Consider the following 13073-nt stretch of genomic DNA (forward strand, 5'->3'; position numbering starts at 1 on the left):
TCTTTCTCTCTCTGTGTCTCTAAGAAATAAATAAATAAATAAATATTTTTTTAAAAGAGGAGAGTTATGTTTTTTGAAGGAATATGGTTGCTTGCCACTCCACCTATAAAATTATATAAACAAAGATGGTGGTTTAAGTAATGCATATGAGTGAGAGGGGTCCATAATTATTTTCTTTTTAATTACCTAGGTTTGGTTTTGTTTTGTTTTTCAAGGTAGGGTTTTGCTGTAGCCCAGGCTGACCTGGAATTCACAGTGTAGTCTCAGGGTGGCTTTTGAACTCTCCATGGTCCACCTACCTCTCCATCCCTGGTGCTGGGATTAAAGGCATGAGCCACCGTGCCTGGCCATTGGCAAGTTTTTAATGTTCTTATTTTGTAGTGATATCTGATAAAAGCCATTAGATTGTCAGTTATTTAAAAACAACAGAGTGCCAGGTATCGTGGCTCAGGTATTTAGGACTTTGTTCTAAAAGTTCTAAAGTTCTTTATAACGTCTTCAAGAAAATGTAAATAAATGAACAATAAGAGATTAATACTTTGGGAGATTTTTGTACTTCTTTGGTATCCATAGCAAATGTTCCGTATACCAAGGTACTTCTTACTACTGAGAAAGAGGTAAAGAGTACACTAAGGGGCTGGATAGATGGGTCAGCAGTTGAGAGTGCTTGCTTGCAAGGCCTGAAGGCCTGTGTTTGATTTCCTAGTACTCATGTGGAGCCAAATGCATGGGATGGTACATGAGTCTGGAGTTATTTGCAGTGCCAAGAGGTCCTAGTGCACACCTTCTCTTTCTCTGCAAATACATAAAAATACTTTAAAAAAAAAAGTGTAGAAGGGAGCTGGGGAGATGGCTTAGCAATTAAGGCGCTTGCCTAAAAAGCCAAAGGTTCAATTCCCCAGGACCCATGTAAGCCAGATGCACAAGGTGGCACGTAAAATAAAAATATTTTTAAAAGAGTAGAAGGAATTTGGATTATAGTATGTATTTTTAGCAAATAAATTTATAATACTTGGGCCTGGGGAGATGGCTCAATGGTTAAAGGTGCTTGCTTGCAAAGCTGGATGGCCCAGATGCAATTCTCTAGTACCCATCCATGTAAACTTGGATGCAAACTAGCCCATACATCTGGATCCCAGTGTGCCTATGTCAGTGGTAGGCAGAACCAGGAGAATGTGAAGTTCGTAAGTCATTTGCCCTGGCATTGTCTTGTCAGTTCATGTGCACCAGCAATAGCTCTGTCACAATGAAGGGAGCACAGCACAGACGCCTCAGAGCCCCAGACACCTCAAAGGACGTCATCTGACATCCACACACATACTGTGACATAGTGCCAGACACACACACACACACACACACACACACACACAAATGTTAAAAAAAAAAAAAAAAAAGAGGGCTGGAGGGATGGCTTAGCAGTTAAGGTGTTTGTCTGCAGAGCCAAAGGACCCAGTTTCAATTCTCCATGGTCCACATAAGCAAGATGCACAAGGTGGCGCATGCATCTGGAGTTTGTTTACAGTGGCTAGAGCCCTGGCATGCCCATTCTCTCTCTCTATTTGCCTTTCTCTCTCTCTCTCAAATAAATAAATAAAAACATAAATATATTTATCTATTTGAGAGAGACAAAGAGAGAAAGGCAGACAGAGAGAGAGAGTATGGGTGCACCAGAGCCTCTCGCCACTGCAAACCAAATCCAGACTCGTGCATCACTGTGCGTCTGGCTTTATGTGGATACTGAGGAATCAGACTGGGCAGTCAGGCTTTGTAAGCAAATGCCTTTAACCACTGAGCCTTCTCCCTAACCCCTGACTTTTTCCCTTTGGATTCATGATCTCCCATTGACTTTTTTAAAATTTGATTTATTTTTTTATGTGAGAGAGAAAGAATGGGTGTCCCAGGCCCTCCAGTCATTGCAAATGAACTCCAGATGCACGTGCCACCATGTTCACCTGGCCTACATGGGTTCAAGGGAGTTACAACTGGATCCTTAGGCTTCACAGGCAAACACCTTAACCGCTAAGCCATCTCTCCAGCTTGATTTATTTTTTTAAAGATTGTCATATTGATTGATCAACTTTGTTTTTTGAAAGTCTTACTCTAGCCTAGGTTGGCCTAGAATTCACTCTGAATTTCATGGCCACCCTCCTACTTCAGTCTCCTTAAGTGATAGCCACAATCATTAATTCCTAAGAATAGTGCTGTCATCTTTTAAGGAGGATATATATAATTAACTATTTTTTAAAGTTTATTATTTAAACAACTTTTACCAACAAGTTTAGCTTAAGAAATGTGTTAAACTGGAAATCAACTTGATGTTAGAAAACCTGTATTTAGGGGCTGAAAAGATGGCTTAGCAGTTAAGACACCTGCCTGCAAAGCCTAAGGACCTAGGTTCTATTCCCCAGGACCCACGTAAGTCAGATGCACAAAGTGGCACATGCATTTGGAGCTTGTTTGCAGTGGCTGGAAGACTTGGCAAGCCCATTCTCTCTCTTTCCCCCTTTCTGCCTCTTCTTCTCTAAAATATATAAAGTTTTTAAACCTGCATTTAGGCTGGGTGTGGTGACTCACACCTTTTATTCCAGCCTTCAGGAAGCAGGGTTAGGAGGAGGATTGCTGTGAATTCCAGGTCAGTCTGGTGTAAAGTAAGACCCTCCATGGGGGAAAAAATAAGTAAAGAAAAAAAGAAAGAAAAAAGAAAACCTGAGTTATCATCTTCCTCTATCACTAATTTCTGTGTTCTTCAACAAACTGTTTGATTATTCTAGACTTCCAGGTAAGGGAATAGTTGAATTTTTTTTTTCTTTTCCAATGCCGAATTTTTTTTTTAACACTGGAAATTTCCTGGTTGCAATTTTACATAGTAGGCTTAGTGTTTCCTAGACAAGAAAGAGAGAGAGAGTGTGTGTGTGTAGTTTTTTTTAACCTTTAGAGCTGTTTTTCATGTTAGCTTATTAAATATTACCCTGACAATTGGCAAAGATTTATTGAATTAATTTTACAGTGTAAAAAGTAGTGACTTCTGGGGCTGGAGAGATAACTCAGTCACTAAAATGTTTGCAGCACAAGTATACTTGAGTTCAAATTCCAGTACCCACGTAAGTTATAAGCCAGGATTGGCTGCCTGCCCCTGAAATCCCAGTGCTGAGGAGGTATAGACAGGACGATCTTTGGGGCTTGCTGGCCAGCCAGTCTGGCTGAATTGCTAAGTTCTCTGTTCAATGGTAGGCTGACTCTGCCTCAAAAAATAAGGTGCAGAGCAATTGAGGAAGAGACTCGACATCAAGCTCTGCTAGCATATATGTGCACAAGGGCATCTACATATACAAATGCACTCATTATACATATATACAATGCAAAAAAAGAGTGGCTTCACTCTATAGTGTTGGATTATTAAGGGGTTAATGTTACTTTTTTTTTTTTTTTTTTTTTTTTTGGTTTTGGTTTTTCGAGGTAGGGTCTCGCTCTAGCCCAGGCTGACCTGGAATTCACTATGAAGTCTCAGGGTGTCCTTGAACTCACAGCATTCCTCCTACCTCTGCCTCCTGAGTGCTGGGATTAAAGGTATGCGCCACCATGCCCGGCTTAATGTTACATTTTTATTTTTTAAAAACTCGGGCTGGAGAGATGGCTCAGCAGTAAAGGTACGTGCTTGTAAAGTCTTAGGGCCTGGGTTCAATTCCCCATGTAAAGCCAGACACACAAAAGTGGTGCATGCATCTGGATTTTGTTTGCAGTAGTAGGAGGTCCTGGCATGCCCATACTTACTCACTCTGTGTCTGCCTCTCTCTCTCTCTCTCTAAAATAAATAAAATATTAAAAACAAAACTCATATTTTGGTCAGTTATATACATTGAAAAGTCATAGCCAGTTTTATTCATTCTGCAGTTGTTCTAGCAAAGCCTTAAGTTTTCATGGTTGTGAAGTACCTCAGGTCATTCCATATGGTAAAAAAGGAATAATTAGCTAGATAAACACTGAAAAAGCTACATATGCTTTGCTCCCTTTAAAAATCTTTTTAAAAATATTTTTTTATTTTTATTTATTTGACAGAGAGAAAGACACAGAGAGAGAATGGGCATGCCAGGGCCTCCAGCCACTGCAAACAAACTCCAGATGCATGCACCACCTTGTGCATCTGGGCTAACATGGGTCCTGGGGAATAGAACCTGGGTCCTTTGGCTTTGTAGGCAAACACCTTAACCACTAAGTCATCCCTCTAGCCCTTAAAAATCTTTTTTAAGCCAGGCCTAGTGGTATACATCTTTCATCCTAGCACTCAGAAGGCAGAGGTAGGAGGATCCCTGTGAGTTTGAGCTCACCCTGAGACTACATAATGAATTCCATGCTAGCCCGAGCTAGAGTGAAGCCTTACCTTGGGGAAAAAAAAATCATTTTGGCGGGGAGGGGAGGGGAATGGAGAGATGGCTCAGTGGTTAAGGGGCTTGCCTGTGAAGCCTAAAGATCCAGGTTCAACTCCCCAGAACCCACATAAGCCAGATGCACATGGTGGCACATGTGTCTGGAGTTCATTTGCAGTGGCTGGAGGTCTTGGCATGCCCATTTTCTGTGTCTTTTTCTTCCTCTCTCAAATAAAAGTAAAATATAAACAAAAAGCTTTTAAAAAAAATCTTTTAAAACACTTTATTTGAGAGAGAGTGAATGGGCACACCAGGGCCTCTGGCTGCTACAAATAAATCCCAGATGCACATGACTTTGGATGGGTACTGGGGAATCAAACCCGGGAACTTAGGCTTTGCAGGCAATGCAGGCAAATGCCTTAAATGCTGAACCATCTCGCCAGCCCTTAAAAGTCTTTGTTTTTTGTTTGTTTGTTTTTTGTTGTTGTTGTTTTAATTTTTTTAAGGTAGGATCTTGCTCTCCAGGCCAGGCTAGCCAGGGGAATTCACTCAGGGTGGTCTTGAACTCACAACACTCCACCTACCTGTGCCTCCCAAGTGCTGGAATTAAAAGCATGCACCTCCATGCCTGGCTTAAAAATCTTTTTTAAATAATATAAGTGAAATATTACATCTGTTTTAAAACATAAAGGTAACCAGTTTGCATCACTTATATGTATTTAACATATTAGCTAGATTTTTTTTAAATTAAAGAATAGCTTTACTTTGTGGAGATGGTTCATCAGTGAAGTGTTCTATGCACAAACATGAGGACCTGAGCTTGGATGCCCAGCACCCACATAAAAAGTCACAGAATAGCTTCAATTCAAAAACGGAACTTCTGAATTATACAGGCAGTTGAAATTCCCTATCATTGCATGTTTATTTGAATAAGTGTGAAAGATTAGGTAAGAATATTTCATTGTATAGACAAATGGTACAAGACAAGTGATAGGCCTTCGGCACACATGCTTAAGAAGTACAAGAAACTAGACAGTAACAGTGACATTTCCTGAAAGCAAGTTGCCCAAAGCAGAACAGAGGCATCCCTTTGTCTAACAGCCTGGCCCCAGTGTGGCTCAAGCAGCCTCATGGTGGCAATGAAACTGGAGGAATCAGAAACTAACTCAACCATGCCTGGGAAGAGGATTAAGGGAGCAGAGGCACTCATGGAAGGCTCCATGCAGAGACTGCAGGTCCTGTGCTGTGCCACACACATCCCAAAGAAGGAAAGTCCACTAATTCAGTGAGAGAGCCATTGACAACAGTAGCAAGCTAAGAGCAATGACTAGATTTTCATAGTTGAACTTTGCCAAAATAATCTAGTCAAGGTGTCATAACCTCCAGAGTTCTTGCTTCCAAAGATACGTTTTTACTTTCCATTGACTGTGTTCTGAAGACCTCAAAGGGCCACACAGAGGAAAGCGACCATTTCTGGTCACAGTCTCTTCTGAGCCTGTTGTGTATTAGCTAGATTTTTGGATACTCAAATAGTGTGTATCGAAAAACCTCCTTATTTAATGAGTACTATATATAATATGTTTACATCATGTTCTTACTTAAGATTTGAAATTATTTTATTCCTGACACTACCTACACAAGACCATCATAAGAGGAGGAAAAGATCATGACATCAAAATAAAAGAGACTATTGAGATGGGGAGGGTATATGATGGAGAATGAAGTTTCAAAGGGGAAAGTAGGGAGAGGGAGGGTATTACCATGGGATATTTTGTATAATCAGGGAAGTTGTTAATAAAAAAATTTTAAAAATAGAAACTTTTGTTGTTTTGAGACAAGGTTTCACATACACCAAGCTGACCTCAGATTTGCTAAGTAGCCGGGCATGGTGGCGCATGCCTTTAATCTCAGCACTTGGGAGGCAGAGGTAGGAGGATCGTCGTGAGTTCGAGGCCACCCTGAGACTCCATAGTGAATTCCAGGTCAGCCTGGGCTAGAGTGAAACCTTACCTCGAAAAAAAACCAAAAAAGAAAAAAAAAAAAAAAAGATTTGCTAAGTAATCCTCCTATCTCTACCTCTCAAGTGCAGGATTTATAGGTATCCACCACCAACCCAGCTCAAATAAGAAACTTAAAAATGGGCCTGGCGTGGTGGCTCCTAGCACTTGGGAGTTGGGAGGCAGAGGTAGAAGGATCACCATGAGTCCAAGGCTACCCTGAGACTACATTGTGAATTCCAGGTCAGCCTGGGCTGCTAGTGTGAGACCCTACCTCAAAAGAAAAAAAGGAAAGAAAAAATGGAGGGTAGGGGGCAGGAGAGATGGCTAAGGCGCTTGTCTGCAAAGCCTGATGACCTGGGTTTGATTTCCTCAGTACCCACAGATAGCTGTATGCACAAGGTGGCACATGTGTCTGGCGTTCATTTGTAGTGCCTAGAGGCCCTGACACACCTATTTTATCTGTCTCTCTCCCTTTCTCTGCTTGCAAATAAACAAAAATATTTAACAAAAAATAAATTAAAATATTTTTAAAAGCTCAAAGTTAGCCGGGCGTGGTGATGCGCGCCTTTAATCCCAGCTCTTGGGAGGCAGAGGTAGGAGGATCACCATGAGTTCGAGGCCACCCTGAGACTATATAGTGAATTCCAGGTCAGCCTGAGCCAGGGTGAGACCCTACCTCGAAAAACCAAAAACAAAACCAAACAAAAAAGCTCAAAGTTAGTAAAAGTAAGCACAGAAAGGGAAACACACCAAATATAAATGTAGTACATTGGCCAAAGGACCAATTACTAATAAATTCATTAGTATAGTAAATGTTGTAAAGTTGGCTCATAGTACATGGCACAAAGTACCTATAGTTAGTGGATTGGTCAATTTAATATGTGGTCTCTTTATGTAAACAGAGATTCTTTAAAGGCTTTGGTTGAGTTAAAACATGGAGAAACTGGGCTGGGAAGATGGCTCAGCAATTAAGAGTGCTTGCCACATAAGCATGAAGACATGGCAGGGCCTGAGACCAACTAGGTTTCTACTCTCCAGAACCCACATAAAAAGCTGAATGTGGGGCTGGGGAAATGGCTTAGCGGTTAAGGTGCATGCCTGTGAAGCCTAAGGACCCTGGTTCAATTCCCCAGGTCCCATGTAAACCAGATGCACAAAGGGCACATGCATCTGAGTTCATTTGCAGTGGCTAGAGGCCATGGCATGCGCATTCTCTTTCCTATCTGCCTGTTTCTCTCTCTCAGAAATAATTTTTTTAAAGCTGAATGAGAAAAAAAAAACAAAAATAGAAAAATAAAAGCTGTGTGTGAGGCTGGAGAGATGGCTCAGCAGTTAAAGGTGCTTGCTTGCAAAGCTTGATGGCCCAGATTCAACTTCCCACAAAGTAGTGCATGCATCTGCAGTTCGGTTGCAGTGGCAGAAGGACCGGGCACGCCCATCTTTTCTCTGTCTCTGTTTCCCTCTCTGAGTCATTCATGTATGTATATATATATATTTATTTATTTCAGGTAGGGTCTCGCTCTAGCCAAAGATGACCTGGAATTCACTTGATAGTCTCAGGGTGGCCTTGAACTCATGGCGAACCTCCTACCTCTGCCTCCTCCCTGGGATTAAAGGCGTGCACCACCATGCCCAGCAAATAAAATTTTTTTAATTGGTCATGGTGGCACATGCCTTTAATGCCAGTACTTGGGAGGCTGATGTAGGAGAATTGCTGTGAGTTTGAGGCCACCCGGAGACTACATAGTGAATTCCACATCAGCCTGGGCTAGACAAGATGAGTGTGGCCATACAAACATTTAAAGGTATCTATTACTTTTAATTAGTACAATGGCTGGGCATGGTGGTACACGCCTTTGATCCTAACACTCAGGAGGGTAGGAGTATCACTGTAAATTCAAGGCCAGCCTGGGATGACAGAGTGAGTCCCAGGTCAGCCTGGGCTAGAATGAGACCCTACCTCAGGAAAAAAGAAGAAATGCAGTTATAGCCAAAAGAATGAAAGTAATCAGTGTCCTTTTTCCTTTCAGCTCCTGGAACCTGTTTGCCATCAGCTGTTTGAGCTCTACCGTAGCTCTGAAGTTCGACTTAAGAGGTTCACACTACAGTTTTTACCAGAATTGATGTGGGTTTATTTACGGCTTACAGTTAGCCGAGACAGACAGAGTAATGGCTGCATTGAAGCACTTCTGCTAGGAATTTATAATTTGGTGAGTAGAAAATGATAGTTTACAAATTTGAAAATATTTTAAAAGTACTGTGAAAAAATGTGTACAGAGTATTTAGAGAAAAATAATTTAAATTATCTATTGAGTTGAATTGAATACAGAGATATGTAACGATAGCATTTTATAAAGTTGTATAGTATTGTTAATTATTATTTTTAAAAATATTTTATTTGAGCCGGGTGTGGTGGCACATGCCTTTAATCCCAGCACTGAGAAGGCAGAGGTAGGAGGATCCTCATGAGTTTGAGGCCACCCTCAGACTACATAGTGAATTCTAGGTCATCCTGGACTAGAGTGAGACCCTACCTTGAAAAACCAAAAATAAATAAACAAAATAAGGTATTTTATTTAACCATTGTTTATAAATACTTCCTAGATAATGTGCTCAATCAGAAAGCCCTTTTTTGTCTGTTTTTGTTTTTTTTTTGAGGTAGAGTCTTGCTCTAGCTAAGATTAGCCTGGAATTCACTCTGTAGTCTCAGGATAGCCACGAACTCACGGCAATCCTCCTACCTCAGCCTTTCAAGTGCTGGGATTAAAAGTGTGTGCCACCACACCCGGCTAGAAAGCCTTTAAAAAAAAATGTTCAGGGCTGGAGAGATGGCTTAGTGGTTAAGGTGCGTGGCTGCAAAGCCAAAGGACCCAGGTTCGACTCCCCAGGACCCACGTTAGCCAGATGCACAAGGTGGTTCATGTATCTGAAGTTCGTTTGCAGTGGCTGGAGGCCCTGGTGCGCCCATTCTGTCTTTCTCTCTCTCCTTATTTCTCTCGGTCAAATAAATAAATAAAAATAAAAATATTTTTAAAAATTATCTATTTGAGAAGCAGAGTTGGGGGAGAGAGAATGGACACACCAGGGCCTCACCACATTGTGCATCTGGATTACATGGGTCCTGGAAAAATCGAACTTTGGTCATTTGGCTTTGTAAGCCATCTCTCCAGCCCTAGAAAGTGTTTTTAATGTTAAGAGTTTAGGTTTTCTGTTATACTCATTTAGAAAACAAATATGTAATAGTCATTTAGAAAACAATGAGGATTTTGAACAGAAGGATTATGTTACTTAAGAGGAAGATAAATCTAGTGGTGGTTTGCAAAGAGAATTTAAGATTATAAATTGAACATAGTCCCCATTCCTTGAAGCCTTTATATGTTATTATAGGCATACAAGAGCCTGGTGCAGGAAGAGTATAAGGTCAAAGCCTGAGCTATTGAATAAGACCCTCTCTCTTGAAAAAAAAAATAGAGAATGGATCATGGAATTTTTGTTTGTTTGTTTTGTTTTTTCAAGTATGATTTCACTCTAGCTCAGACTGACCTGGAATTCACTATATAGTCTCAGGGTGGCCTTGAACTCACAGTGCTCCTCCTACCTCTGCTTCCCAAGTGCTGGGATTAAAAGCATGTGTCACTACTACATCCAGCTGGGACATGGTATTTTTGTTTCATTGATTAGATGGTATCAGTTAGGGGAAAATCTAACATACTTTTAAAATATATTTGGGCTGGAGAAATGGCTTGTGGTTAAGGCATTTGCCTGTGAAGCCTAAGGACTCCACTTTGATTCCCCAGGACTCCTGTAAGCCAGATGCACAAGGGGGCCCTTGCGTTTGAAGTTCATTTGCAGTGGCTACAGGTCCTGGTATGCCCATTCTCTCTTCCTATCTGCTTCTTTCTCGCTCACTCGTTCTCTCATAAATAAAATATTTCATATATATATATATTTATATTTATATTTATATTTGCAAGCAAAGAGAGAGAAGAGAGACAGATAGAAAGAATGGGTGCACCAGGCCCTCCAACCACTATAAACACTGTAAATTCCAGATGCATTGTGTGTCTGGCTTTACATGGGTACTAGGAAATCAAACCCAGGTGGTTAGGCTTTGTAAGCAAGTTCCTTAACCGCTGAGCCATCTCCCCAACCCCTTTAACATACTTCTTTTTTTTTTTTTCCAGATAGTTTCACTGTGTCGTCCAGGCTGACTAAGATCTCAAGATCTTTCTGCCTTAGCCTCCTGGGTTCTGAAATTACAGTCAAGTACCACCACATCTGGCTTATATACTATGATATAGAATATATATGATGTATTATACATAATATACTATTATAGTATATTATAACGTAGAAGTCTGAGCAAAAACACAATGGAGGTCAGCGAAATGGCTCAGTGGATAAGAATGCTTGTGTTGGATGTCCAGGCCCATATAAAAGCCAGAAGCTATGGCAGGGCTTCTGTAATCCCAGTGCGCTTATGGGGAGAAGGGTTGTGGAGACAGAAAAATTTCCTAGAAGCTTGGGAAAAGAGCCATACCAGGTTGCTGTCTCTATTTTTATTACTTTTTTTTTTTTCCTTTAAAGACTAATCACTTTTTTGTTTGGTTAGTTTTTTTGAGGTAAGATCTCTCTCTCTATCCCAGGCTGACCTGGAATACACTGTGTAGTCTCAGGGTGGCTTTGAACTCAGTGATCCTCCTACCTCTGCCTCCAAGTGCTGGGATTAAAGGCTTGTGCCACCACACCCAACAAAACTAATCACTTTTAATATCTTTGTTTTATATGAAAATGTAACAAAAATATTGATTTGTTTGCCTGCTTTTGGCCTTTGCCATCATGCTGTATTCAATTTAGTATATTATTATTGTACAGTGACAAAGTATTATATCTATTTGTTATAACTATACCATCAAAATGAATAAATTTAGTAGGATATGGTAGCACATGTCTTTAATCCCAGCACTTAGGAGGTAGAGGAAGGAGGATCACTGTGAGTTCCAGGGCAGCCTGAGACTACAGAGTAAGATCCAGGTAAGCCTGTGCTAGAGAGTGAGACCCCACCTTAAAAAAAAAAAGAAGAAAAAGAAATTTACCAATAAATTAAAAATGTATGATAGGGTAATGGTATTCTTCTTTTTTGTAATATTTTTCTATTTTTAAAAATATTTTTTCTTTATTTATTTGAGGGAGAGAAAGAGGTAGAGAGAGAGTGAGAGAGAATGGGCGCACCAGGGCCTCCAGCCACTGCAAACAAATTCCAGATACATGCGCCTCCTTGTGCATCTGGCTTACATGGGTCCTGGGGAATTGAACCAGCTTTGCAGGCAAGGGCCTTAACCACTAAGGCATCTTCTCCAGCCCTCTGTTTGTTTTTTATTTTTTTTTAAATATTTTTACTTACTTATTTGAGAGCGACAGACAGAGAAAGAGGCAGATAGAGGGAGAGAGAATGGGCGTGCCAGGGCCTCCAGCCACTGCAAATGAATTCCAGACGCGTGCGTCCCCTTGTACATCTGGCTAACATGGGCCCTGGGGAGTTGAGCCTCGAACCAGGGGCGTGCGTCCCTTTGTGCATCTGGCTAACATGGGCCCTAGGGAGTTGAGCCTCGAACCAGGGTCCTTAGGCTTCACAGGCAAGCGCTTAACCACTAAGCCATCTCTCCAGCCCTCTATTTGTTTTTATAAGCCTTCCTTCTGCTTATTTTCCTTGATATATTCTTTTTATATACTTTTAAAATTAAGGACATAATTATTTTTTCCTATAATATAGACTTAATTGCCAGGCATGGTGGTACACACCCTTAATCCCAGCGCTTAAGAGGCAAAGATAGGAAAGTCATTGTGAGTTTGAAGCCAGTCTAGAGCTACTGAGTGAATTCCAGGTCAGCCTGAGCTCTAGTGAGATTCTACCTCAGGGGGAAAAATAGACTTACTACTTTATCTTTCAATGTTTTTTGAATATAGGAAATTGCTGATAAAGATGGAAACAATAAAGTGCTGTCTTTCACTATCCCCTCCTTATCCAAGCCTTCAATATACCATGAAGTAAGTAACAATGGGAAGGTGAAATTGCTTAAAATTATGTTGAGAAAGAGATAAAAAGTCAATTTTTTGCTAGAGGTAAATATACCCCATACATCTTATTTTTTTCACTTTGGGTTTCATGTAGTTCAGCTGGTCTCAAACTTTGTAGTTGAGGATGATGTTGAATTCTGTGTGTGTGTAATGTGTGTGGTGTTCTATGTGTATGTGTGGGTGCAGATATGTGTGCACTGTGCACATGTGTGGGGAAACCAGAGAAGGATGCTAGGTGCCCTCCCACATTCCTGTTGGGTTTATTTTCCTTGAGACAGAATCTCTCCGAACCTGGAGCTTGCTATTTTTTGGTTAAACTGGCTGACCAGAAAGCCCCAGTGATCCAAGTATCTGTACTCCACCTTAGCATATATGCAGTTATGTTCTTTGTATCATTTTGTGAAATAAAATGAGTGGTGGTGAAGCACTAATGAATAGACAGTTCTTCTATCTTGAAAAGCATGAAATCAATTATGTCAGTATTAAAGAGACCTTTTTTTGGGGGGGGTTAAGGTGGGGTCTCACTCTAGTCCAAAGTGACCTGTAATTTACTCGGTATTCTCAGGGTGACCTTGAACTCATGGAGCTCCTCCTACCTCTGCCTCCCAGTGCTGGGATTAAAGATGTGCAC

The 13073-nt window shown here is 40.8% G+C and overlaps 1 protein-coding gene across 3 annotated transcripts in view; it reads left to right on the forward strand.

Annotated features, from left to right (window-relative positions):
- The window catches only part of Fam126b (family with sequence similarity 126 member B), a 67412-nt gene that overhangs the window by 23233 nt on the left and 31106 nt on the right, over positions 1-13073 (forward strand). For all 3 annotated transcript variants that reach the window (XM_045148154.1, XM_045148157.1, XM_045148156.1), the window contains exons 5-6: positions 8395-8574; positions 12332-12412. In XM_045148154.1, coding sequence (XP_045004089.1) covers positions 8395-8574; positions 12332-12412 — 261 coding nt within the window. The remainder of the gene's footprint in view (positions 1-8394; positions 8575-12331; positions 12413-13073) is intronic.

The sequence above is a fragment of the Jaculus jaculus genome, chromosome 4 (assembly GCF_020740685.1).
Source record: "Jaculus jaculus isolate mJacJac1 chromosome 4, mJacJac1.mat.Y.cur, whole genome shotgun sequence".
Lineage (NCBI taxonomy): Eukaryota > Metazoa > Chordata > Mammalia > Rodentia > Dipodidae > Jaculus > Jaculus jaculus.